Genomic DNA, 27002 nt, shown 5'->3' with positions numbered 1-27002 from the left:
TGTACACCCTCCTGCTGTACACCTATCCTATATACACCCTCCCGCTTCACACCCCTGCTGTATATACACCTGCCCTGTACACTCCTCTCCTGTATACACATAACCGCTATGTACTTTGCCTTTCCGTTCCATAACGTGATTAGTTTTGGCTTTTGGGCACAATAACAAAGCTCATCACATGGCTGGTCACATGACACGACCTCGGACACGCAGGCAGCCTATCACGATAATTGTTTTATCAGGCGCAGTCTCACAAGCCAGTAAGAGCCTCTGTTTTTTGTGCTTGTTTTCCATGCAGAGATGTGATTGGATAGGACGGTGGGGGCGGGGCTGAGCTGTGGGAAGTGAATGGCTGCTCGTGTCTTCACTGCTTCCGGGCCACAGCGATGTATACAGAAGTCATGGACGCTGTGTGCGGAGGGTGAGCGGCGCACAATGGCGGAGAGTGTGCGGTACCGAGGAGCGGAGCTATAGAGCACGGGTACGGTATCCGGCTGTGTGACGTGTGCTGTCCTATGCCCGGGCTCTGTGCTGGGCGCAGGTCATTGTTTCTCCATTCCTGTCAGTGTCCTCCCTTGTGTGGCCGCTGTTTTGTGCCGGACGAGTTGTTATTATTGTCATCATTCACTTTACCATATAATGTTCTAAGAAGCGGGAAAGTAAAGTTCTGAGTGATTGTGCCATAGTGTATGGGGCTCTGTGTGTGGAAGAAAGCTCCTGGAAGTGATTCTCCAGCCCATGCCATTACAGCCATATTATACCAATCGTGTTTAGTTCTATTATTTTAGTGGTTTAATAGAAGTTGTGTAAGTCTACAAATAAACTGATTGGGTTAGTTATTTTCTGATCAGTATTAAGCAGAAGCCCCTGTAGGAGCAAGCGCCTCCGGTCACCTCCAGTGTCGTCACTCTGCAGGTAAATCACATCTAAAGGGAGCTGCAGCTGATCTGTGGGTGTCATGTACCAGGCCTGGGCTGTGTGGGCGCAGCCTGGGGTGCCGGGCTGTGTGGGCGCAGCCTGGGGTGCCGGGCTGTGTGGGCGCAGCCTGGGGTGCCGGGCTGTGTGGGCGCAGCCTGGGGTGCCGGGCTGTGTGGGCGCAGCCTGGGGTGCCGGGCTGTGTGGGCGCAGCCTGGGGTGCCGGGCTGTGTGGGCGCAGCCTGGGGTGCCGGGCTGTGTGGGCGCAGCCTGGGGTGCCGGGCTGTGTGGGCGCAGCCTGGGGTGCCGGGCTGTGAACTCCTCTTATATTTCAGAGGAAAAGACCAATATCCATGCACTAGAGAAGGTCAGACAGGCGGCTCCTCTGCAGCTTCTTTCTGCCCTGGACTGACAGGTCTCTGTTCCACCTGTCCTCTGAGCAGCTTGGCCCTCAGCAGCTATGGGGACCAGAATCGGGCGCAAAGGGGTAGGAGCTCATTATTCCATCTCATGTTCACTTATGCCCCCGCCCACTGGTGGCTGTGATTGGTTGCAGGCAGACACGCCTCCACGCTGAGTGACAGCTGTCACACTGCAACCAATCACAGCTGCCGGTGGGTGGGTCTTTATCGTGCAGTAAAATAAATAAATAAAAAAAAAAAAAAAATGTGCGCTCCCCCTAAATTTGATACCAGCCAAGATAAAGCCACACGCTGAGGGCTGGTATTCTCAGGATAGGGAGCCCCACGTTATGGGGAGCCCTCCAGCCTTAAAAATATCAGCCAGCAGCAGCCCGGAATTGCCGCATCCATTAGATGCAACTGTCCTGGGACTGTACCCGGCTCATCCCGATTGCTGTGATGCAGTGGCAATTGGGGTAATAAAGAGTTAATGGCAGCCCATAGCTGCCACTAAGTCCTAAGTTAATCATGGCAGGCGTCTATGGGACACCCCCCATGATTAACCTGTAAGTGAAAGTAAATAAACACACACACCCAAAAAATCCTTTATTAGGAATAAAAGACAAAAAAACCCCACCCTCTTTCACCACTTTATTAAAAGCCCCAAATACCCCTCCAGGTCCGGCGTATTCCACACGAGGCCCCACGACGCTTGCATACTGATCCAGCTGCGTCTGTGAGCTAGTACTCAATGCAGCATCGTTCCGTGAACTAGGCTGCAGGGGTAACTACAGGTCATTTCTCACAGTCGGGGATGTCAACACATTACCTCTCGCAAGAACTTCAGGGCCTCACAAGCGATAATAGTGACGTCACCGACCGGAAGTGACCCTGCGAAAACTCAGATCCAAGGTCCCACAGGATCACTGCTGTATGAGAAATACTTTTGGTGGATGAAACACATACATCAGAAATAAAAGCTGTAATATCTGTCAACCTATCCCTCTATCCCAGAAGAAGGAAATGACAACACTTTTTTTTATTTTATTTTTCAACGTGCTTTATTGCATTGAATGCATAAAAACACAGGTACCAACCCGCTGTAAAACTGCATGCGGTTTTCGGGTGCGTTTTTTTGCCGCATGTGCGGTAATGTTTCAGAGGGTGTGGAATTTTCTTAAGAAAATTTCATTTTCTAGTGCGCACAGGGCCTTAAAGGGGTTATGCAGGACTTTGTGTTTTCTTTCCTATGGGGTTAAGCACTTACCAGCAGGTAGCTTAACTGTCTGCTGGCAGTTCTCCTGCTTCCCGTGGTGTCATGTCAGTGCAGCTCCTTGTCTTTTACTCCGCTGTATAGACAGGGTGTCACTGCTGATGTCATCCAGATTGACAACCAACTCCATGAGTTGGCTGTCAATTATTTATTACCACCACAGCAGTGACACCTCATCGACAGCAGACTGAGCTGATCTGTTGACTTGTCATTAGGAGAATTGCACCTCAGTTACTGGACAGAACAGACGTAGTCAGTAACTATCTGCTGGTAAGTTCTTAGCCCCATTAAGGTATTTTTAAAAAGTCCTAACTAACCTCTTTAAATGCTATTTACTTGCAGATATTTGTAGTTAAATAGCATTTTTGAAGGCGACAAATTCCATATAAATGCATCTGTCAGAGATTAAGTGGTTAAACAGCAGAGATCGGCGCTATCACTGATCAGTACTGTTGGAGGTTGGTGCTGGCGTATACCGATCCTTGTGTTGATCTCTGTATGCTCGACACGTCTATACATGCTCCGTGATGTAACAACCCGTTTATTGTCCATGATGTAATAGTGGTCATCTGCTGTAATGCATGGCTAGCTACGTTACATGGTGAAGATTCTTTGCTGTAGCTTACAGAGGCCATACCATATTATCCATTTATTCTCCAAATGCATGATGTGTTCTCACATTTGCTAAGAAATGTTCCATCTTCACTTTCTAGGGCCAAGAGTTCTTCCAAGATGTCAGGTCGCCGGAAACGAGCGGCTCCAGTCAAACTGGATGATGGAGCAAAGAAGCTGCTATCCTGGAATATGCATGAAGATGGAGGGAATGATGGAACGCTAGACGAGGATGGGGCACCCACTGAGCCGAGCACATCACTTTCCCGAATAAATGACAGTCCTGAAAGGATCTTATCCATAGATGAGACTGAAGGTCCAAGTACAAAGCCACAAGGAGAAGAAAATAAAGACTCCAGAGACATCTTGGCCCCATTATCTGAAGATCTTAGTTTATTAGTCTTGCCCTTTCCTGATGATGACGTCTGGAGAGCTTTGCTTGGTGTATTCAGTCTTCATGTTTCATCTGGGAAATGTTTTAGTTCAGACTTTCATGAGTGTAGTCTTACATTGACTGGTACCTCTTCCTCCAGACATGCCCAGCTTTTGCTTTGTGTGCAGGAATCGATTGTAGATGTTGATGGGTCTGAACAAGGATCCAGCAATATGTGCAGAGAAGACATTCTTGTGAAAACTTCACTTGATGGCCAAATGCTGGAAGAGCTAATGTGGCTGCAGAAGAAGAAGCTTATTGCACTTTATCAAAGGACAACCCATAATAATGAACTTAAGGTAATTTTATTATATCGTTGACTACTTGTGTCAATGGAGTCAATACATTTCAGCTTTCTCCTTGGCTGTGTGTGCATGTGTTCTGATTGATTGCTCTCAGTGAGAGAAACAAAATTAAAATGTTGTAGTTGTGATACCTTTTTAATGGCTAACTAAAATAAAAATAAAATATGATGTTCTAAAGCAAGCTTTCGAGACATCTCAGGTCTCTTCCTCAGGCATGGTATGACTATTCACAAACCATGTGTTCTGAATGGCAAGAAGATCCAAGGTGCCTTTACACTGGAAGATCATCCAGAACAAATGTTCCTGGGAAAGCTTGTTTTCTGATCGCGCAACATATAATGGTCAGGATATTGCTTGTTCATTGTGTTGACGATTAAGCTTGTATATAAATCATCGTTTTAGCTTATCTCAGTGAGAGCAAACGGATTTGGGCATGTTGGGTTTCTTTCTCCTTTATGTCAAAGATCAACCATAAAAATTAACTCTGTGACCAGTCATAAAAAAGCGAGTGTGGTTGACATTCATTTGTAAGGTCTGGTTTAGGGTCAGGGAACCCCAGTGACGACTAATGAATGAGTGGCCAAAAGCTTAGAACAGCCCCTTCACACGAGTCATGCTGTAAACTTGCATTGCACGCGCTATTCGGAATGTAGACAATATAGCGAGTATGAATAGTTAGGTACTCGCTCAATTCTACTCCTAAAGGATTGCTGTGTTTAAGTGACCTTATGGGGAATGTCTATTTGTACAATGCTGATCATAAATGAATTCACTCTCTTTTTAGAAAGAGGACTTTAAGCAATATCTCACTGAACACAAGAATAATTTTTAAAATTTTGACAAGATGAATTTCATAGAACTTTTTTCTTTTGTTTTATTCCATAACATGAAAGGTTAATAATCTAAATTTCATTACAAAATCTTCAGTTTAATCTTCAGTTTGAGAATGAGGCTCCATAGGATCCGATGGGCTTCCTGGGTTATTGGACCATTGGATTATTTCTGAACTTCAAGGATTTCTGCTTAATTGATTGAACAAGGGAGTGTGGGGAAGATTTCATTCAAAAAAGCAACTTTTTTTTTTTTTTTTTTTGGTGTGCTTTTTAAATGTATATTTACTGGATTAGTAATAGGGGGTGTCTGATAGACGCCTAGCCATTAGTAACACCTGGTCTTGATATCAGCTGTGAATTCATAGCTGACATGAACCCTAGCAGTATTAGGGTTTGTGCCCACGTTGCATTGTGTCCCTGAAGAAATTTCTGCAGCGATTTCAACAGCACATATGCGCTTCAAATCGCTGCAGAAACACTGCATACAAAAGCAGATTTCATGCGCTCTGGATGCTGCCTTTCCCTATAGACAGACCTGGACCTGCATCCAAAGCGCATGAAATAAGGGACATGTTGCTTTTTAGAACGCAGCGATTTGGCAGCTTGCAAATCGCTGCGTTCTAAAACGCAACATGCGCATTGGATTATGCACAATCTTCATAGATTGTGCTGGGGACGCAGGACACATGCAGTTGCGCTGCAGTGCAGAACGCAGCGTAACTGTATGCAATACGCTCACGTGGGCACAGAGCCTTACTCCGACTGGCTTGGTGCGGTGGCAATCGGGTAGAGCTGGGCAAAGCGTCGGACTTGGCACATTTCATGGATGTGCCACTTCTGGGGCTGTTGCAAGCTGCTATTTTTTAGGCTGAGAAAGGCCAAATAACAATGAGCCTTCCAGCCTGATAATGCCAGCCTCTAGCTGCCTGGTCTTAAAATGGCTGGTTAACAAAAATAGGGGGTGGCCCTAGGTTGTGTTTTTTTTTTTTGTTTTGTTTTGTTTAATAATAATTGAAAATCATTAATCAAAAAGGCATGGGATCGCCTCTATTTTTTGATAACCAGCCATGGTAAAGCAGACAGCTGAGGGCGGAAGCCCGCAGTGGTTTGCTTATCATGGGCTGATTATCAAAAATAAGGGGACCCCACTTTTTTATAATTAATAATAATTTGTTTATTCTCTATCCACATTTGTTAGGTCAATTGATTTCCTTGACTAGTTACCAAAAATATTGGGGGGGGGCATGCTATTTTTTTACGACTTAAAATGGCACTAAAGGGTACAGTATCTGGGGGGGGGGGGGGGGGGCTTTGCTTTTGTCAACATACAGAGGACCGTGTGTGCCGAGCATCATGACATCAGGTCCTGTGTAGGACCAATGACAATGCAGCTGGCCACTCACAGCCATGCCAGTACTCGTGATGGGTGCGAAAGTGCCCACAGCCGAAAAGCTTGATTTGTTGAAAGGCTGCAGTGCAGCCAACTTTATTAAGCAAATGAGCAGCATCCGAACTTGGACATGAACCTCCGTGAGAACTTCTTGTTCGAGCATCGGAACCCGGACTTCACAGTTTGGGTCCGCTCATTCCTAATTGATTGTACTTCTAACTATTATTAAATATTGTAAGCTTCCCAGGTGAGCGTGCACCGTAGAAGTGTTCTAGTTAACTCCTAGCATCCCAGCCTCCCTCCAGCCCAATCATTTCTATACAGCAGTTATTTGCTGACTTCCATCCCTTATCAGCTGTAGACAAGCCGTTGTTATAAATCTTGCAGAATTGCCAGCCCACACAATCTGCAACTTTCAGAGCAGTTTTCCTAATCATAGCTCTTAATTTCCTGAACCAAGTGAGTGTTCAAGGGCCCTGTTATCTCTATATAGAAATATAGTAATAACAGTGTAAATTCCAGAACAAAACCCCTGATGGCTGAATGTATTACTGCAGAGCCTGTGCTTGGCTTTATAGTCCTACTATGATAGCTCTGCTGCTCACCAGAAGGCTGGGGCCACACGGGGCACTACTGCGATGCTCGCATGAGACTCGGCTCGCGCTGGCAGCACAGCAGGAGCCAAGTGTCATGCTACTGTGCATATTAATAATATGCTATAATAATAGCTATTGCCATTCTCGCACCGGTGTACCGCGAGTGCAGTGCGATTTTTCTTTTTTTTTTTTTTTTTTTTTTTCTTTCTACCCCCCCCCTCACCCCATTCACTTGAATGGGTGCAAGAGAAAGAGTCTCGCATTACGGTTGCAGCATGCTGCGATTGCTTTCTCGATCTGATTAGGGCTGAGAAAATAATCGCTCATGTGTGCTGACACATAGGCTAGAATTGGTCCGAGGGGAATGCGATGTTTTATCGCACTCCACTCACACCGATTTTCTCGCCGTGTGGCTTAGGCCGAACTGTCACTCCGGGAGGAGTGGTCCACCCTGCCAGAAGTCCTGAAGTAAGGAGACTTCAGAACTGTGAGATGCTCAAGAAACAACTTGTGAATAACCCTTTAAGTCCTCATTTTCCTAAGGTCCCTCACGAGTTTCAGTACAGGAAGATTATAAAAGATTAACTGGGTTTTGCATTCGTGTAGCTGCAAAAACATAAATTTCATCCGTTTGTAGTAATAACGTTTGAAAGTTCACATCTCAGAATTTGTAACTCGTGCTCCGGTCACATAACAGCATGTGACCGGAGCTTGCCGTGATGCCGTTGTACTGTATTGCACTGTGCTGGCGTGTGACTGATCCGGCAAAGCTGCAAAATGTTGGATGTGTGAAACCGGCCTTACTCACCAGGTGGCAGGGCGACTTTAGCTCACAAAATGATGACTATGCAAGAGAAAGCGTTGTGTTTGAGTATGAGAAGAGCAGTTAGCGGTCCAAAGACAGTATGAAAGTGACCCACCTAGTCACCAGAGCATTCTGTGGTGGTAGCGACAATTTGAGGACACAGGATGCATGTGTAAACGTAAAAAGCCCTGGATGACCGAGTGGTAAGGCAAACCAGTTGTCATAAAAGTTTGGCTCATAAATTGCCGGCGGCATCAGACGCTGTTCACACGACCTATTAATCAGATTACTGGTGCTAAATGGTTCTCCAAACTCTATCTCAGGGGGTCTATAATTTAATTCGGGTCTTACAGGGGGATGACTATAAGACGGCATTCAATACACCAGAGGGTCATTTAAAATATCTGGTGATGCCCTTTGGGCTGATGAACCCTGCGGTTTTTCAGCACTTTGGTAATGATGTATTTGTTTACCTGTTGGGGAAATTTACTTGTTTGGCATTCTCATTTATTCACAAGATTTTGGGTCGGTCACATTTGAAACATGTTAAACAGGTTTTGCAAATTCTCAGAGAGAACAGGTTGTTCTAAAAATTAGCAAAGTGTGTATTTGCCGTTCAGGAATTTCCATTTTTGAGTTACATAATTTCCGCCTCTGGTTTTAGGATGGATCCCTCTAAGTTAGGCTATATTTTTGTTGTACTGGATAAGTTTTCCAAAATTACGCATTTTATCGCCTTACCAACATTACCCAATGCAGAAACCTCAGCTCAGGTATTTATACTTTCGCTCGTCAGACTCAATGGCATCCCATCCGTCTGATAGAGGTACTCCCATTTATTGCCAATTTTTAGAGGGCTTTCTGCTCTCGCTTAGGGATTAAGCGTTCTTGCTCATCGGTGTTCCAACCTCAGTCTAATGGACAAACAGAGCTCATGAACCAGAATTTGGAGCAGTAGTATTTGTGCTGATTGGTCTCTGATAATCAGGAGCGGTCCTTGTCTCTCCCTCTAGCAGAGTTTACGATCAATAATCACTGCAATGAGTCCTCTGATATGTCCCCTTTCTTTTGTGTCTAAGGTCCCCATCTCCAGTTCTGTACATTTGTGTAGGGGGAATCCTCCGGACTACCTGAGGATAACCTAGTGCTGAGACCAATATCATTACATTGGAAAAGGTTCAGCATAACATGGTGTCTTAAGTATAAGCGTGTGGTTGACTGTAGATGTTTCCCTGGTCTGGACCGGTGTGTGGGTGATCTGATGTGGTTATCCATAAAAACCATTAAGCTTAAAGTGCCATCATTTAAGTTAAGACCTCGGTTCATTGTCAGTTTCAAAATTACTGCTGTCATCAACCCTTAGGCTTTCCATCTAGCCTTATGAGCAACATATAAAATTCATAATATGTTCCACAAATCTCTCTTAAAGAAGTTTTGCGTTCAAAAGCTCCTCTTCCCGCCCCTCCACCTTCGGTTTTAGCAGATAGATTGGAAATTCAGGTGTCGAGAATTAGATTCTCTGGTCGTTCATCTGTCTTTACAGTACTTGGATCACTGACTGTGTTATGGTCCTGAGGAGAGGACTTTGGTTCCAGCCTATGAGATCCATGCGGAGCATCTAGTTAGGGTATTCCATCACTGTCATCCAGAGACCCCAGGTCCTTGGTGTCTAGAGGCACAACAGACTCTCACACTCCAGACTGGTTTCTCTGATGCTTCTGAGTTACAGATGTAAGCTCAGGCGTTGACCTGCGGTGTTCATTTGTAATCAGGCTGGCAGGAGTTAATTTCAACTGGCCTGCTGCTTACCTCTGGGATCACGTTGTAGGAAGACCTATCACAGCTAATCCTCACCTATTATGGTGGAATCTGTCTTCCCATGCCAACGATAGCTTTAGCTACACTGGTCCGTGTGCTGCTGTATCATAGTTCTTTGGTGTATGTTTTGCTTTGTGCGTGGTTGTGGAATTATCATGTCTCATTGGTTTCCTCCGTTCTCTTTCTTATTTTCCTTATCACTTGTTGTCTAATACCTCTGTGTGATCAAGTTTTGGTTTCCCCTGTTTGTCCTTATCTGTAGGATCTACCACTCCTGTTCCAGCCCTTAGGGATGTTCAGGAGCAGTGTAAGGAAGGCGGCCCAGACATAATCGCTTGTTTAGACGTATCTCTGGGATCAGGGACAGCTAGAGCCCCCCCTAGTCTTCGGGCCAGTTTAGGAGCCCTGGTCTCCGGTTATCCCATTGTACTCCGTGACAGCAGTGGAGAAACCTTTTGCGCGTAGCCCACAGAAATCAACATCTCACAGAAGTCATGAACTTGGCATTCCTCAACCAAGATTCTGTGTTGTCGACTGTGTCAGAAACCATATCGAGTGCAGCTATTGCATCATTTACGGGCAGCCAGCGACGGCATCCATTATGAATTCTGTGTACGTTTTCAGGCAAAATTAGAAGATGAGGAATTTGATTCCTGACTAGTGTTCAGTGATGAGGCAACCTTCTACTTAAAGCGCACCAATCACCAGGATTTTCCTATATAAACTAAAGCCAGTGCTATACTGGCGCGATCATGCGGATTCTATCCATTTTGGGTTTTGAGATTGGTTTTAAAATGATTGTAATAAAGGTTAAATAAAATACATTTGACTTGCATATTTTTCTCTTGGAGTTGTGTTGGTATTCTTATATGCTGTAACCCCTTCAGCCCCCGGGCATTTTGCGTTTTTCCGTTTTTTTTTTTTTTTGTTTTGTTTTTTTTTTTCTCTCTCTCTCTTCCGAGAGCCGTAACATTTTTTTTTTCCGTCAATCTTACCATATGAGGGCTTGCTGTTTGTGGGACGAGTTGTAGTTTTAAATTAAACCATAAGTTTTCCCATATAGTGTGCTAGAAAACAGCAATAAAAATGTGATTGCACAATAGTTTTTGGGATATTTTATTCACCATGTTCACTATATGGTAAAACTGATGTGTTGCTGTGGTGCCTGAGGTCGTTGCGAGTTTGGAGACACCAAACATGAATATTTGTTCTTGTATCTAAGGGGTTAACAAAATTTCACAAGTTTGTCCAAAAAAAAAAGTGGCACACATTTTGCGCCATTTTCTAAAACACGTAGCGTTCTCATTTTTCAGTATCTATGGCTCAGTGACAGCTTATTTTCTGCATCTCGAGCTGACGTTTTTAACTGTACAATGTTTGTGCAGATGCTATGTTTTGATCGCCTATTATTGCATTTAGCGCAAAATTTGTGGCGACCTAAAACGCAATTTTGGTGTTTGGAATTTTTTTTACCAATAAGATTAATTGATTTTATATTCTGATTGGGCATTTCTGAACGCAGCGATAGCAAATATGTGGGGTTTTTTTTAACCCTTTAATTTTCAATGGGGCGAAAGGGGGGTGAATTGAACTTTTTTAGGTTCTTTTATTTTTTTTTATTTTAAAACTTTTTAACTCTTTATTTTACTAGGTCCCGTAGGGGGCTATATGGATCAGCTGTCTGATCTCTCTTCCATATCTTCAGATCACAGCTACAGAGCTGAGATCTGCAGATATGCTGCTTTACTCTCAATGCCAAAAAGGTAGAGCAGAAAGCAGGTTTCAAAATCCACGCCAGACCACAACAAATCCAGATGCTTGTCAGTAAATTCTCTCTCCTATTTATTTTTTGACAGGTCTACGCGTTTCGAGGACATATCCGTCCTCATCATCAGGACAAAGTACAAAGAAAGACTATAGCTGGCTATAGTCTTTCTTTGTACTTTGTCCTGATGATGAGGACGGATATGTCCTCGAAACGCGTAGACCTGTGAAAAAATAAATAGAGAATTTACTGACAAGCATCTGGATTCGTTGTGGTCTGGCGCGGATTTTGAAACCTGCTTTCTGCTCTACCTTTTTGGAATACATCTATACTGCGGGACTGCTGCCTTCCACATTTACTACGTGCCTTCATAGGGGTTGTGACTTGCACAACCCCTTCAGGTGAGTGTACTAACCCACACTTGCCCCCACGTGTCATACCGGGTAAGACCCTATTTTGCGCCTTTTTTTTCCACAGTTATCCTTACTCTCAATGCCGGCACTATGCCATCATTGAGAGAAAGTGACTCGTTAGCTACAGGAGTCATCACATGACCCTGTGCTACCATGGCAACCACCGGAAGTCACGTGACTTCCGATGGGGGCGGGATAAGTTATCCTAATGGCGGCGCGCATATACCGTATTTTTCGCTTTATAAGACGCACTTTTCCTCCCAAAAATTTGGGAGGAAAATGGGGGGTGCGTCTTATAAAGCGGTACCTGGGGGCGGTGTCCTGTCTGGGGCGATCGGGCGGCTGGGTGCCTGTGGCTGCATGCAAGCGGCCGGGTATCTGTGCTTGCGTGCGGTGGCAGCCGGGTACCCGTGGCTGTGTGCGGGCGGCAGCCGGGTGCTGTGTGGGGTCGGCAGCCGGGTACCCATGGCTGTGTGAGGGCGGCAGCCGGGTGCTGTGTGCGAGCGGAAGTCGGGTGCCCGTGCGGGCGGCAGCCGGCTGCCGCCCGCACACAGCACCCAGTTACCACCTGCACACAGCCATGGGTACCCGGCTGCCACCGCACGCAAGCACAGGTACCCGGCGGCTTGTACGCAGGGTGGGCGGGCAGCCTGCTGGCTGCCACTCTGTGCATGCGGGGCGGGCGGCTGTGCAGCATGTTACCAGTTGTCCGCGGTCCCACTTTCAAATGATGGCGCCGGTGGAGCTCTTGGATGAGAGCTCCATCTGCGCACGCGCTGCTTCGGGAGTCAGCGCGTGCGCAGATGGAGCCCTTGGATGAGAGCTCTATCTGCGCATGCGTCGCTCCAGGCGTCATTACTTGAATCGGGACCGCGGACACACTGGGAAAACACCGCATCCGTCTGCTCCTCCACTGAGCAGTCCCTGCCGCTGCCACCACTGAGCAGTCCCTGCCGCTGCCACCACTGAGCAGTCCCTGCCGCTGCCACCACTGAGCAGTCCCTGCCGCTGCCACCACTGAGCAGTCCCTGCCGCTGCCACCACTGAGCAGTCCCTGCCGCTGCCACCACTGAGCAGTCCCTGCCGCTGCCACCACTGAGCAGTCCCTGCCGCTGCCACCACTGAGCAGTCCCCGCCGCTGCCACCACTGAGCAGTCCCCGCCGCTGCCACCACTGAACCGGGACCGCGGACACTCACTGCAGTCCCCGCCGCCGCCACCACTGAGCAGTCCCCGCCGCTGCCACCACTGAACCGGGACCGCGGACATTCACTGCATCGGCCTGCTGCCGCCACCACTGACCCCACGGCTCCTGCCACCGCGGACGCCACGGCACCTGCAACCACGGACCCCGCTGCCACTGACCCGCCGCGCCTGCCAGCACAACCTGTGCCTCCTGTGACCCCGCTTCACCACCACTGCTGCCCCCCTCCGGTAAGAGAACACCGGAGTATAAGACGGACCCCATTTTTCTTTTTTTTACCTTTTTTTTTTTTATGTCTAAGTTTGGGGTGCGTCTTATATTCCGGTGCGTCTTATAAAGCGAAAAATACGGTACATCTCGCTGCCAGATTTTGGCAGCGAGATGGAAGGAATTAAGTCGTGGGTGGAACACGATTCCACTCGCGACTAGCAGGCACACATGTCAGCTGTTGAAATCAGCTGATGTGTGCGGCCTGCCCACGGCAGGGGGTGGGGTTTAACCTCACACGATCCATGACGTACCCTGTACATCATGGGTTGCTAACGGGTTAAGCCTCCCACTAGTTTAGTTGGTAGCTAGGAAGTATAGTTTTTAAAACACAAGTAAAGTTTGTAAATTGAACAGCGCTTTGATTGGCAACAGCTGCCGATCAGCTGATAGCTGCGGTGGGGTTTGATAGCGACTTCCGCCCCCTGCCTTTCAGTCCACCTCCTCTCTTTAATTTAAGGTAATTCTATTATAGAAGCGTTTTACTAATAGTTTTGTAAATCAAAGTGGCTAGAAGGGCCTGTGCTGATGTCATATCCATGTGACCAGAAGGGGCAGGGCCTCAGCCAACAGAAAAATAATGTTGCGTCTTTGTATCAGCTTTGTTGGCTGAGGCCCTGCCCCCTTCTGGTCACATGAGTATGACATCAACCACTTTGTTTTACACAACCATGAGTAAAACGCTTCTTTAATAGAATTAGAATGAATTAAAGAGAGGAGGTGGATGGACAGGCGGGGGGCCGAAAGATCAAACCCCACTCCAGCTATAGCTGATCGGCAGCTGCTGCCAATCAAAAAGCTGTACATTTCTGTAACTTGCCTGTGTTTCAAAAACTATATATACATACCTTTTAGTAGTCAGGATGTAGAGTCAGCCTGATAGTGTCAGTATAGCACTGGCTTTAGGCTATATAGGAAAATCCTGGTGATTGGTGTGCTTTAAGTAGAAAGGGGAACTGTCACAATGCCCAAATATCGGGAATGGAAAATCCCACTGTCACAGTAGAATAGAGATTATCCAAAAGTAAATGTTTTCTGTGCAATCTTGAAAACAAAGGTGTATAACCCCCCCCCTTCCCCACCCCCCCTGAAAATACTGTGACGGGTACATTGTACCTTGATATGTTAGTTATGGTTGTTTCCACACAGACTATTGTTTCTGGCACCTAATTTATCAACAAGATGGAGCTCCAACCCACTGGCATTGAGGTTCAGCGCTATTTCAACGAGGAACTCCCAAAGCCGTAGATTGGGTGCTGCAGTAGTGTTGGCTTGGCACTCTTCAGATGGACCCCAGGTCTCTCGATTTGACAGTGTGATTTCTTCCTTTTGAGGGTATATCAAAGACATAAACAATGTCCCACCTTCGCCAGCAACACTGGATGAGCTCCGGGACCGCAATACCACTGCTCTAATGACCATCGATGGGACATGCTGCAGGGTGTTTGGGTCGAACTAGATTACCACATGTATGCAGGTCGTGTGACAAAAGGAGGACACATAGCACAGTTATAGGCATCATGTGCTAAACTGGGAGAGGCTATGTTCATTATCATTTGCCATTCACTATTGTTCATGAAATACATTTCGAAATATACCTCTTTGAAACCACATGAATCTTATAGTTGGCGTGTATACCACTCGTATCCTTCAGTTCTTGCAGGGTTTTTTTCTCCCTCTACTAGAAGCATTTTTACTTGTGGCTTTCTCCTCTGCTCTCCATAGACTTCTATAGGCAGGAGGAAATTGATTTGAGCGATTTTTGACACCGTAAATCCTCTTCACTTGTTCTGTTGATTTCTTAAATAAACATAAGTAGTTACTCTTTGAATACACTTTTTTACAATCTATGTGTTTAGTGTAGGATGAGAAAGTCTAATTTCAAAATTGAGAGGTCATTCATTTAAAATATTTCATGTAAAAATTAAAAACTGTTTTTCTGACGCCTCATTGGGGGACACAGGACCATGGGTGTTATGCTGCTTATCCATAGGAGGACACTAAGTAGATGCAAAAGCATAGCTCCTCCTCTGCAGTATACACCCCCTGGCCAGGCCAGGCAGCCTCAGTTTTAGCTTAGTGTCTGTAGGAGGCACTTCCTTTCAAGGTTTGTTATTTTTGAGGGCGACGGTTTCCTTTTGGGACCGATCTCCCACTACCATCAACGGGCGGGAACATGGAGTGTTGCCTCCACGTATCCCCTCCTGCGACGCTGGATCCTGGGCTGGACGACGGGTTCCACAGACACCGATTTTCCAAAGCCCAGGGTATAGGCCTGTGCCCCTATAGCCCAATTCCTCAGCCCCTCTCTGCAGGCTCTGAGTTGAATATGACACCGACACAGCAAGCTGACTCTGCTATTTTCACTGCCTGGAAAGCAGTGTTTTAAGGTGAGATTCTCCCCTGACTGGTTTCCCAGACAATGGGAGAAAAGACGCTGCAGAGAAGGCTCCCAGGACATCTACAGTATTTATTATGTGCAAGGAGCAAGGATCCTGCACACACAGTGTTAACTTTCTCTAGCTTGCTGGCTGGAGGAGGGGGAAGTTCTGCTGTTTGCAGAAAATCTTGCAGATAATTTCCAGGTGGTAGGGGGGAGGGCCCAGGGCTCAGGGACTCACGCTGTTTATTATCTGCTCTGTTTATTTGCTCTAGCAGAAAAGCCGGCTGATAACCACCGGTGACAAGCTGTGTGCTGACTGTAGGGAGAGGGAGGAAAACTCAGAAGCTCCCTTCCCGCCGTTTTTTTTTTTTTTTTTTTTTTTTTTTTTACTACCCACAGCAGGGGGGGGGGCACACTGACTCATCTTCCCGCTCTTTTAGCGCTAAGCCCCGCCCCCCCGCGGCCGCGATAAGCCCCCCCCCCACCCTCAGGAAAGCATGCTGAGATCTTCATAGAGCTTAATCCTTTCTGAGGACAGGGCCATCGGCTGATTCTGGTGAGGTGCTTGCTCTGCTGAGCATTGCTCCCCCTCCTGGCATACTCCTATTAGGAACATGCAGAAATCTAAGGGCACTAGGAGTGCTAAGGCCCACATAGTCTATTATTCAGCCTGCACTGCCTGCCACGCTGAGCTACCACGTAAACACACCTCTTCTCTCTGTGAGTCCTGTGCCCCTATAGCCCCCCAAGACCCCCCTGCCACCACCGCCACAACCGGCAGCCCAGAGCCTAGGGCCCCCAGCCCACCGGAATGGGCACAGTTTTTGTCCCAATCCATGGAAAAACTGTCACAGAACCTGGTTCTGGCTATGCAATTTCGTCCTCCACACCCTTCTGGGTCCCTGGACGGAACGCAGCCTGAGGATACCCCTATGAAGGATCCTTCTGAGGTAATCCGGGCACATGCTTCACCGGTTGCAGGGATCAGGAAAAGAGCACACGGCCGGGTGTCTCCAGCGGGCTCTCTCTCGGGAGCACACAGGGCAGGCTCTCCCACACGCTCCACGGCTTCTGATGAGCTGGAGGAGGGAGAATGCTGTTTGTACCAGGAGGATTCCTTGGTTTCATCACCCCCAGATGATCAAACTGCAATAGACTCCCTTATAGCAGCAATCAACCAAACTCTGCATGTGGAGTATCCCCCATCCACTACCACTGACCATGCGGTCTCCTTTAAGAGGGCAAGGAAACCCCAAAAGGTTTTCGCTGATCACCCAGAGTTTCAGGATATCCTCCAAAGCAAAGGGAGAAGCCTGACAGGCGCTTCGGTAACCGAAAACTCATGGAGTCCCGGTACCCTTTTGCCTCACCTGTCCCTAAGGGCTGGGCCGATCAGCCCTCGGTCGACCCCCCCCCCCCCCCCGGTCTCCCGCCTTACCACAAAGACGCTCCTGTCTTTACCCGATGGTTCCTCCATCAAGGACCCGACAGACAGACAGGTGGAGCACCTCGCCCGCTCTGCTTTTGAGGCTGCGGGTTCCTCCCTCTCGCCCTCCTTTGCCTCTGTGTGGTTCGCAAAGGCAATCTCTGTCTGGGCAGAAACCTTAACACTTTGCTTGAGGAATCCCAGTTCACTCATACCTTCACAGAGGTAACAGCTCAAATTGCCGCTGCGGCGGAGTACCTCATGCAGGCCTCCATGGACGCTGCTACCTGCGCAGCGTTTGCCGCCTCAAATACCATAGCCATCCATAGAGCTCTCTGGCTCCGACAATGGCGAGCGGACCCTGTCTCCAAGATGTCTCTCACAGGCCTTCCCTTTTTTCCAGACCAATTATTTGGCGAACGTCTGGACAAGCTCATTTCTAAGGCCACGGGAGGAAAGAGTACCTCCCTCCCCCAGCTGAAGTCCAGGACGTCCTTCACCAGATGTCCACAGTCCTCGTTCCGCTCCTTTCGGAACTCATTTGGTTGGTCGACATCCCGTGCTGTCCCCGCCACCAGCCGCGGACTACGCAGGGACCGACCTTCTCAGCTCTCCCCGAAACCCACTTCGTCATGGCAGCCTAGACCGAAACAGTCCAGGACTAGGGAGACTCGGCCACGACGTTTTCCCCCCTCATGACTCCTTCGGCGCCCCGGAAGACACACTCATTGTAGGAGGTCGACTGTGGCTCTTTCAACACATCTCGGCTGCCGCCTCAGACGACAAATGGGTGCGAGACCTTGTGTCTTCCGGTTACCACATAGAATTTCGGACCCAACCCCTGAGTCGGTTCTTTCTCTCAAACCCCCCAAAGACTCGAAAACGACGCGAAGATTTTTTCTCAGCAATCCACTCACTCCAAACAGCAGGAGTGATAATACCTGCCCCAGACGACGAGAAGTTCGGGGGTTTTTATTCCAACCTCTTTGTGGTCCCCAAAAAGGATGGGTCAGTTCGACCTATCCTGGACCTCAAACACTAAACAAACATGTGCACGTACGGAGATTCAGAATGGAGTCCCTAAGGTCCATTATTGCATCCATGGTCGAAGGGGAATTCCTCGCCTCCATAGACATCAAGGACGCGTACCTGCACATACCCATCGCCCCAGATCACCAAAAGTTCCTCCGCTTTGCAATTCAGGACTCCCACTTTCAATTCGTAGCTCTACCGTTCGGCCTTGCCACCGCACCAAGGGTCTTCACCAAAGTCATGGCGGCCGCCATGAGCGTCCTTCACGCCAGGGGAGTAGTCATTCTCCCTTACTTGGACGACCTCCTCATCAAGGCCCCCTCCTTCCGCGACTGCTCAACCAGCGTACAGATCACTGTGGACACCCTATCCCGCTTAGGGTGGCTAGTGAATCTGGACAAATCATCCCCGATCCCATCACGATCCATCACCTTCCTGGGCATGTCCCTGGCCCCCTGTTGGGGCTTGGTCCTTCTCCCTCAGGACAAGGCGTTCGCTCTTCAACGAGCGGTACGCTGCCTTCTACGTCCTCCTTCTCGCTCCATTCGATTCAGCATGAAAGTGCTCGGCAGGATGGTGGCGGCTATGGAAGCAGTACCCTTTGCTGAACTGCACCTCCGCCCACTGCAGCTAGCCCTTCTAGCGGCCTGGGACAAGAGCCCCTTCTCCCTAGACAGACATCTTCACCTGACGCCTTCAGTCAGGTACGCAGTCCGCTGGTGGCTTCGGTCCTCATCCCTATCGAAGGGGAGATCTTTCCTCCCAGTGAACTGGCTAGTACTGACCACGGACGCCAGCCTCCTAGGCTGGGGAGCAGTGTACCGGCACCACACTGTTCAAGGACGTTGGACGCCCCAGGAGTCTTTCCTTCCCATCAACATCCTGGAACTCCGCGCGATTTTCCTCGCGCTCAGAGCGTTCTGCACTCTGCTAGCGGGTCGTCAGATTCGAGTCCAATCGGACAATGCGACAGCTGTAGCCTGTATCAATCGGCAGGGGGGCACCCGCAGCAAAGCTGCTTATCTCGAGGCCCACAAGATCCTCAGCTGGGCCGAATCGACTGGGTCAGTGATATCAGCGGTACACATACCGGGGGTAGAGAACTGGGCAGGAGACTTTCTGAGTCGCCAAGGCCTGGCTGCCGGAGAATGGTCTCTCCACCCAGATGTTTCTACACATCTGCACTCGCTGGGGCACACCAGACGTGGACCTAATGGCCTCAAGGTTGAATGCAAAGGTACCCGCGTTCATAGCCAGGTCACGCGACCCGCAGTCCATCGGCACGGATGCTCTAGTCTGCTCCTGGCACCACTTCCGCCTGCCTTACATATTTCCACCTCTACCCCTGCTGCCGCGGGTAATTAGGAAGATCAAGGCAGAGGGAGTCCCGGTGATACTGATAGCACCGGACTGGCCCAGGCGCGCCTGGTACGCCGAATTAGTACAAATGCTCACAGACGCACCGTGGCGCCTTCCAGACATCCCAGACTTGCTGACCCAAGGGCCCATTTCCCATCAGAACTCCAGAGCCCTGAAGCTGACAGCATGGCCATTGAGACCTGGGTATTTACAAGAGCGGGATTCTCCCCCGCGGTTATTGCCACCATGATCAGCGCCCGAAAGCCTGCTTCATCCCGCATTTACCACCGTATGTGGAAAATCTTCCTTTCATGGTCCAGGGAAACTAATGTCCAGCCTATGCCTCTGGCCACCCCCAGAATTCTCGACTTTTTACAGTCTGGCTTGCAAGCGGGGTTGGCTCTCAGTTCCCTTTAAAGGGCAGGTCTCAGCGCTCTGAATCTTCTACCAATGCCACCTGGCTCAAAAACCGCAAATCAAGACCTTCCTCCAGGGCGTTTCCCATCTAGTTCCCCCGTACAAACGGCCGCTGGAACCATGGGACCTCAACCTCGTTCTGGACGGTCTCCAGAGGTCTCCCTTTGAACCCCTCAAGGAATCCTCCCTTGCTCTTCTGTCCTGGGAGGTAACATTCTTAGTGGAAATTACGTCCATCAGACGGGTTTCGGAGCTAGCAGCACTCTCTTGTCGCGAGCCTTTTCTGATCTTTCACCAGGACAAGGTGGTTCTGCGCCCCTTTCGGATTTCCTTCCAAAGGTTCTTACCCCGTTTCATTTGAACGAGGACATTGTTCTGCCTTCCTTTTGTCCACACCCGGTTCATAGGGTGGAAAGGTCTCTGCATTCGTTAGACCTCGTCAGAGCTCACAGATATTACATATCCAGGACAGCCCCCTTTAGGAAAACGGACTCTTTGTTTGTCATTCCTGAGGGGCCTAAGAAGGGACAGGCAGCTTCAAAGGCGACGTTGGCTCACTGGATTCGCTCTGCGATCCAGGAAGTCTACCGCTTGCAACTCAAGCCCATTCCTAGTGGGCTGTGGGCTCATTCCACGCGAGTAGTTGGCGCTTCGTGGGCCATTTGGCATCAGGCTTTAGTGGAACAGGTGTGTAAGGCTGCGACCTGGTCTAGCCTACATACTTTTTCAAAGCATTACTGAGTCCATACCCAGGTTTCAGCTGAGGCAAATCTGGGTAAGAAAATTCTGCAAACGGCAGTAGAGCACCTCTCTCAGTAGGCGCTCCAGGCTGTCTGGGACTGGTTCCTAGTCCTTGTGTTGTGTTGTCTTCTTTTATTTTTCCCACCCATGGACTGCTTTAGGACGTCCCATGGTCCTGTGTCCCCCAATGAGGCGTCAGAGAAAAACGGATTTTTGTGTACTCACCGTAAAATCGTTTTCTCTTAGCCATCATTGGGGGACACAGCACCCACCCTGTTGCCCTGTTGGGCCTTGGTTCTCTCAGTACCTTATTTGGTTATGACTCTTTTTCTCATGTTCCTCTGTTGAGGTAAGTTTTTACTGTTTTTGCCAGGGGGTTTATACTGCAGAGGAGGAGCTATGCTTTTGCATCTACTTTGTCCTCCTATGGATAGGCAGCATAACACCCATGGTCCTGTGTCCCCCAATGATGGCTAAGAGAAAACGATTTTACGGTGAGTACACAAAAATCCGATTTTTGTTTGCGACCTCCCTCTGTTAGCCAGATCAGGAATAGAATGGCTGCGACTCTATTAAAGGGGTTGTCCAGTCTGAACCCATAAGTCTGTAGTCCCTCCATGTGATTGCAGACTTGTGAATTCTCCCATCATTTGCACTGTGCACTTGTTCGCTGTGAGGATTCACTGGTGTCAGAGCTGGAAATGTGAGTCAATGGAGGATTCACAAGTCTGTAGTTATGTAGGGTGACACACAGAGTGACTGCAGACTTATTTATCGGTTTAGACTGGACAGTCCCTTTTTAAATAGTTGCCCTTTAATCAATGTAATATCACATTTCTCTGAGGTTGGTCACATGCAGCAATCTTTAGCCGTGCGACCTGTATTCCAGCCAGAGTCGCCATTTAGCCCCAGCCTAATGAATAATGAAAATATTCTAAGGCGTGCAGGTAAATACACTATATCCATAAAGCTTGAGTCACACTGGATGAATAGTGAAACTTCTGGACAGGATCAAGTATGGAGATTGAGGTGATGCATTGCTATATTGCATCTAATCCTCGTTAATCGCTAACGTGACCTGCTGTGCAAAAAAAAACAAACCCTGTTGGCTTTTGCAAACTGAGGATGAATTTACTCTCCTAAACATCATCGTAGGTCACATATGACTTCTGCCACTCGTGCATCAAGCTGCAGAAATGTTTTGGGTCACAACTTCCCTGTCGGAGGGGCTTTGGATTTTGTCCTACTGTAGATAATGCACAGCCAGGATTCTGTGCACTTGTCTTATTGCCATACATAAGAAAGTGAGGACATGACTGATCTCCTGAAACACAGGAAACATCTTAAGTTTTGCTCTAATATGATACTAAGAGATATCAGAATAAAGTAAGGCTGCGAAATGTCTTCGTCTGGCGGCTGGAAAGGACACAGCATGAAGCGTTTTTTGTCTCCGGCAAAAAAAAACGGACCACGCTGGATCCGGCGCTGTCCTGCATATAATGGAAGTCTATGGGCGTCGGATCCGTCATCATCCGGCATATGACTGAATTCAATGTCCGTTTTTTTGAACTGCGCATGCTCAGTAGCACAACGGATCCATCAAAAAACTGAGGGAACGCATGGAAAAACTGATGCAACGGATCCTTTTTTTCCGCCGGATCCTTTGCATCACTTTTTTTGCCGGATTGTGCTGGACGGCAAAAACCGGATGAGTGAAAGCAGCCTAAATGCTGCAATGTTTTTTGACTAAAGTTCCTTTTTCTTTCTTTGCATGTTTTGTGTGAATGGGAAGTTTACAATTGTCATTTACTCCTATGTAAAATCCTCCTGCTGTATTTTTTTTTCTGGTTAGTTTTCTGTATTTATTTTTTAGCTTGGTCCACCTTTCCCTGGATAAATCTCTTCTTTGTGTAGTATAGTTTAGCTTTTCTATAAGCTGTCAGGACTGTTTCTGCCTGTTGCCAATAATGTTCCTAGTTTTGTCACTTTTCTTGTGCTGGATTATAGGTTGGGATCTATTTGTTAGAAGCGTGTTTATCCAAACCTGAATCTCTCAGCGAAGGACACAGAAGAATGAAGAAATCTTCCCTTATTATTCAAAAGTTGATGGAAAAGTTTCATGATTTGGCCATACCAGGTACCTTACATGTATGGATTTAAAGGGAAACTGTCACCAGGTTTTTGCTATTTCATCTGAGAGCAGCATAATGTATACAAAGAGCTTCTGAAACTAACCACATTTATCTTGGATCACTGTGTGCAGCCGTTCTGACTTTATGGCCGGCTTCTCACTTGCGATTAACTCGCTCGAGTGCAATGTGAGAAATTCTTGCATAGCACTCTGACACATGTTAATCAATGAGGCAGCTCTCATCTGCTATTTTTTTCTCAGTCCAAATCGGACTGAGAAAAAAAAAAAATCTCAGCATGCTGTGTTTTGGTGAGTTTCTCGCGCGAGTCACTCCAATGCAAGTCTATGGGATGGGTGCGTGAAATTAAACGGATGTCACACGGACGGCACACACACCATCCTAGTGACATCTGTTTTTAAAAATACATTTATTGCATGTTGCAGAAAACACTGCAAATGAGTGAGGTCTGTCGATGTCGGTCAATCTCTCTCTCTCTGTCTCGCTCTCTGTCGGTCTCTCTGTCGTCGGTCTCTATTTCTCTCTGTCTGTCTATCCCTCTCCCCCACCTCTCATACTCGCCGTTCCCCAATCACCGGCGCGGCGCTGCACGGCTGTCACAAAGCTCCGGCGGCTTTTTCTCTTTTGAAAAAGCCGGCCGCTAATTATTCCATCTAGTATTCACTGCTTTCCCTGCTCACCAACACCTATGATTGGTTGCAGTTAGACATGCCCCCACGTTGAGTGACAGCTATCTCACTGCAACCAATCACAGCCGCTGGTGGACGGGTCTATATCGTGCAGTAAATGAAATAAATAATTAAAAAAAAAACGGCGTGCGGTTCCCCCCAATTTTCATACCAGCCAGGGTAAAGCCATATGGCTGGAGGCTGGTATTCTCAGGATGGGGAGCCCCCCAGCCTAACAATATCAGCCAGCAGCCGCCCGGAATTGCCGCATCCATTAGATGTGTCAGTCCCGGGACTGTACCCGGCTCATCCCGAATTGCCCTGGTGCGGTGGCAATCTGGGTAATAAGGAGTTAATGGCAGCAGCCCATAGCTGCCTTTTAGTCCTAGGTTAATCATGGCAGGCGTCTCCCCGAGATACCTTCCATGATTAACCTGTAAGTTAAAGAAAATAAAGACATACACCCAAAAATCATTTATTTGAAATAAATGACAAAAAAAAACCACCCTCTTTCACCACTTTATTCAAGTCCCCAAATACCCCTCCTGGTCCGACGTAATCCACAGAGGTCCCACGACGCTTTCAGCTCTGCTACATCAGAAGCTGACAGAGAGCGGTCACAGATCACGACTGCTCTCTGCGAGCTCCCCGCAGCAACTGAAGTGAATCGCGCTATCAGCGATGTCACTCAGGTTACCCGCGGCCACCGCTCTCAGCGGGAGGACTTCAGCTGGGGCCGCGGGAAACCTCAGTGACGGCACCGCTGATCGCGCGGCTCACTGCGGTCACTCAGGGGATTTGCGGTGACCGGTGAGACCTTCACCGGTGACCGAAAATCAGGCCACGACACAGAGCCGCGGGATGACAATGAAGTCGGGTGAAGTTCATCCGACTTAATTCTGATCACGCGGCTCTGTCTGTGTCTGCTGTCAGCGGCTATTCAGCTCTGCTACATGGCTCTGTCTGTGTCTGCTGTCAGTGGCTATTCAGCTCTGCTACATGGCTCTGTCTGTGTCTGCTGTCAGCGGCCATGTAGCAGAGCTGAATGGCAGATGACATAACTGCTGAGAATAAAAACTGATCACATACGCATCAACAGATTGCACACGGACTACAATCAATTGAAAAATCACAGAATCGCTTTGCAGTTGCATTGCACACTGATCATAACGTGAACAGAGCTTATGTTACTTTCCAGCATGAGAATTGGACCGATTTTTACATGCACAAGTGTGATTCCAGCCTATCTCAGAATTGAGTGTAGCAGAGCTGGGAGCTGTCTCTGCCCACACCAGAGGCTCTCAGTAGAGATTGTGCATTGACTGTGAGGGGTCAATCACAGCAGGGGGCGTGCTGGACTGCTCTGCACCTGCAGGAGAGTCACACTAATATAAATCAGACAGAGATCAACCCTTTAGTATGAGTAAATAGCTCGAACACAGATGAGAGAAACACAGATGTTTCTTTTTTAACCCTCGCAGCATGCTGTTCTCAGCTTACATTGTAAAATCCTGGTGGCAGATTGCGGAGACTTGCAGGATCTAGCCGTGATATTAGTTTTTTACTTGTAAGCGGATTTTGGACACACGTCTTACAACACTGTAAGGTTGTCAATTTATTTATATATTTCCAGGAGGAATAACCAAGAAAACCCATAATGCAAAGTTTTTAAAAAGATATCGAGAGACTTGAAATTCAGCTGTTATGACTGGGTATACTGGGGGTGCCACCTGCCATACTGGTCTGGTGGCACTCCGCCGTCCGTCCACTAGTGGAACGGTTTACACTATTTCATCATTAATTTGTGTTATTTACTTATATAATTACCTATTTGCAGATATTTCAGAGGACAATGAGGAGGAATCGGACCAAGAGCTGGAGCGACAGAATATTGAAGAACTTTACGACTATGTCAGACAGCTTCACCAACAGGAAGAACCAGCTCTGCATGAAGATGTGCAGCATCCAGCACTGATACCCGTCCTGCGCCCATACCAAAATGAAGCCGTCAATTGGATGCTGCAGAGAGAGAACTTCAAAAGTGTGCCTTCTAATGGTAGATACGCGATCACTTACTGCACAGCATCCTTTCATTTTGTCATTTCTCGTATGTAATATGTTTATTACTGCAACATGAGATGGGTGTCATGACTGCTACCCAGATGCTGGGCCTGACAGTCTGGTTACTGCGGAAGCACTAATTAAATGGACCTGTACTTTCAACACATGCATAAACCAATAGTACAGGCAAATATAAGAAACTTTGTAATATTCCTTAGCATTTAATATTCTTCCTTGTCCATCTAAGAGCCACTACTTATTCTTCCTCCTGACCTCCCGTTGCACTCTTGGATTGCCCCTCACTGTGGTGTTGTGTCATAACCCATTACCATTATACTCTATAGACAGAGGAGGAGAGAAGACTGGGAGCTCTGCAGTATAGTAAAAGGCTAGTTGGAAAGCTCACCACAATTGTGCGGAGTTTTCCAACAAGTCTTCTACTATACTGCAGAGCTGGATTCACATCCACACTACTCAGTACTTATGTGTTTCCTCCATTCTGCTGCTTCTCTGTTTGCTACCTAAAGCAGGATCTGACATGCAGCTAGGCTCCTCCAAACAGCTTATTATACATTGCACATTAGGGCCAAAGCCCGCAGAGCGAAAAACTATAAAAATGCAGAATAAGGACAGAGGATATAAATGGTGTTATTCTTCATGTACACACTCAGGACAGCTTAGGCCTCTTTCACACGTCCGTGCAAAACACATATTGCTTGGTCCGTGGTGTAGGTGCGTTTGTGTGTCCATGTCTGTGTTCAGCATGTGCTATCCGTGTGACATTCTAATAGCACACGGACAGCATGAATTTCTATACTTGCCTGTCCATGGTGCTGCTGTCTCCGGCACTTCTGCTGCTTCCAGTCCTTGGTGCAGTGCATATGCAATGAGCATAATGAGCGGGCTCGGAAGAAAGTGACAGCAGGGCTTAAGACAGACGAGTATAGAAAATCATTTTATTTCACACACACACGTGGTTTTCTCCGGTACGTGTCACACTGATGTGACACAGATCACATCAGTGTGCGGTCCGTGTGACACCCATGCTGATGGAGAAAAATGGGACACGTCTACGTGAGGAGCACACGGACACACGGTCAATGTGAAAACACGCATGGAGTTTAATGGGTCTGCGTGTGTCTGTGTCTCCGTAACATGTGCAAACAGACCTCACACATACCGGACACACGGACGTGTGCAGGGGTCTTGGGCTGTGTGCACACAGTGCGTGTTTATTATGTGGTTTGTTTTTTAGTGCAGTTTTGTCATTAAAACTGCAAGCAAATCCTGATGCCAGAAAAGTAAATGAGAAACCTGAAGTGTAATGCACATGTGGAGGTTCATCTCTCTGCGGATTTGGTGCAGAAAATATCCTGCAGCATGTCAATTCTTTCAATGTTTTTACCTGCGTTTTTCACCATTAAAATCCAAGAGATGCACAAATGGTGAAGACATTTCTGCAACCAAATACTCAACGTGTGCACATAGACCTATTCTGAAAAGTTTATTGAAAATAATTACCCTTTAATGACCAAAGTCATTAACTAGTCACGTCCACATTAGCTATTTCAAATAAAAGAATATGTGGAGAATGTATTTAAAGGGGGCCAATCAGCAGGAGTTTGGTTGTTAAAGGAATACCACAAGGTGACGGCTTCTTCAGATACCTTGTCATAGATGTTCCTTTGTATCTTGGCAGGGTTTACACTGGCGAGCCTTGTCCTGCATAGTCATTC

General features: G+C 47.6%; 1 protein-coding gene across 1 annotated transcript in view; it reads left to right on the top strand.

The window, feature by feature from the left end:
- Window positions 1-349: 349 nt before the first annotated feature.
- Window positions 350-27002, top strand: part of SHPRH (SNF2 histone linker PHD RING helicase) — a 241897-nt gene continuing 215244 nt past the window's right edge. The window contains exons 1-4 of the mRNA XM_075339544.1: window positions 350-481; window positions 3303-3933; window positions 22395-22524; window positions 25043-25261. Coding sequence (XP_075195659.1) covers window positions 3322-3933; window positions 22395-22524; window positions 25043-25261 — 961 coding nt within the window. The 5' untranslated portion in view covers window positions 350-481; window positions 3303-3321. The remainder of the gene's footprint in view (window positions 482-3302; window positions 3934-22394; window positions 22525-25042; window positions 25262-27002) is intronic.

This window comes from Anomaloglossus baeobatrachus, chromosome 3 (genome assembly GCF_048569485.1).
Source record: "Anomaloglossus baeobatrachus isolate aAnoBae1 chromosome 3, aAnoBae1.hap1, whole genome shotgun sequence".
In the NCBI taxonomy this organism is placed as follows: domain Eukaryota; kingdom Metazoa; phylum Chordata; class Amphibia; order Anura; family Aromobatidae; genus Anomaloglossus; species Anomaloglossus baeobatrachus.
The sequence above is the reverse complement of the archived record's forward strand: the minus strand, read 5'-3'. Positions and strand labels throughout refer to the sequence as shown.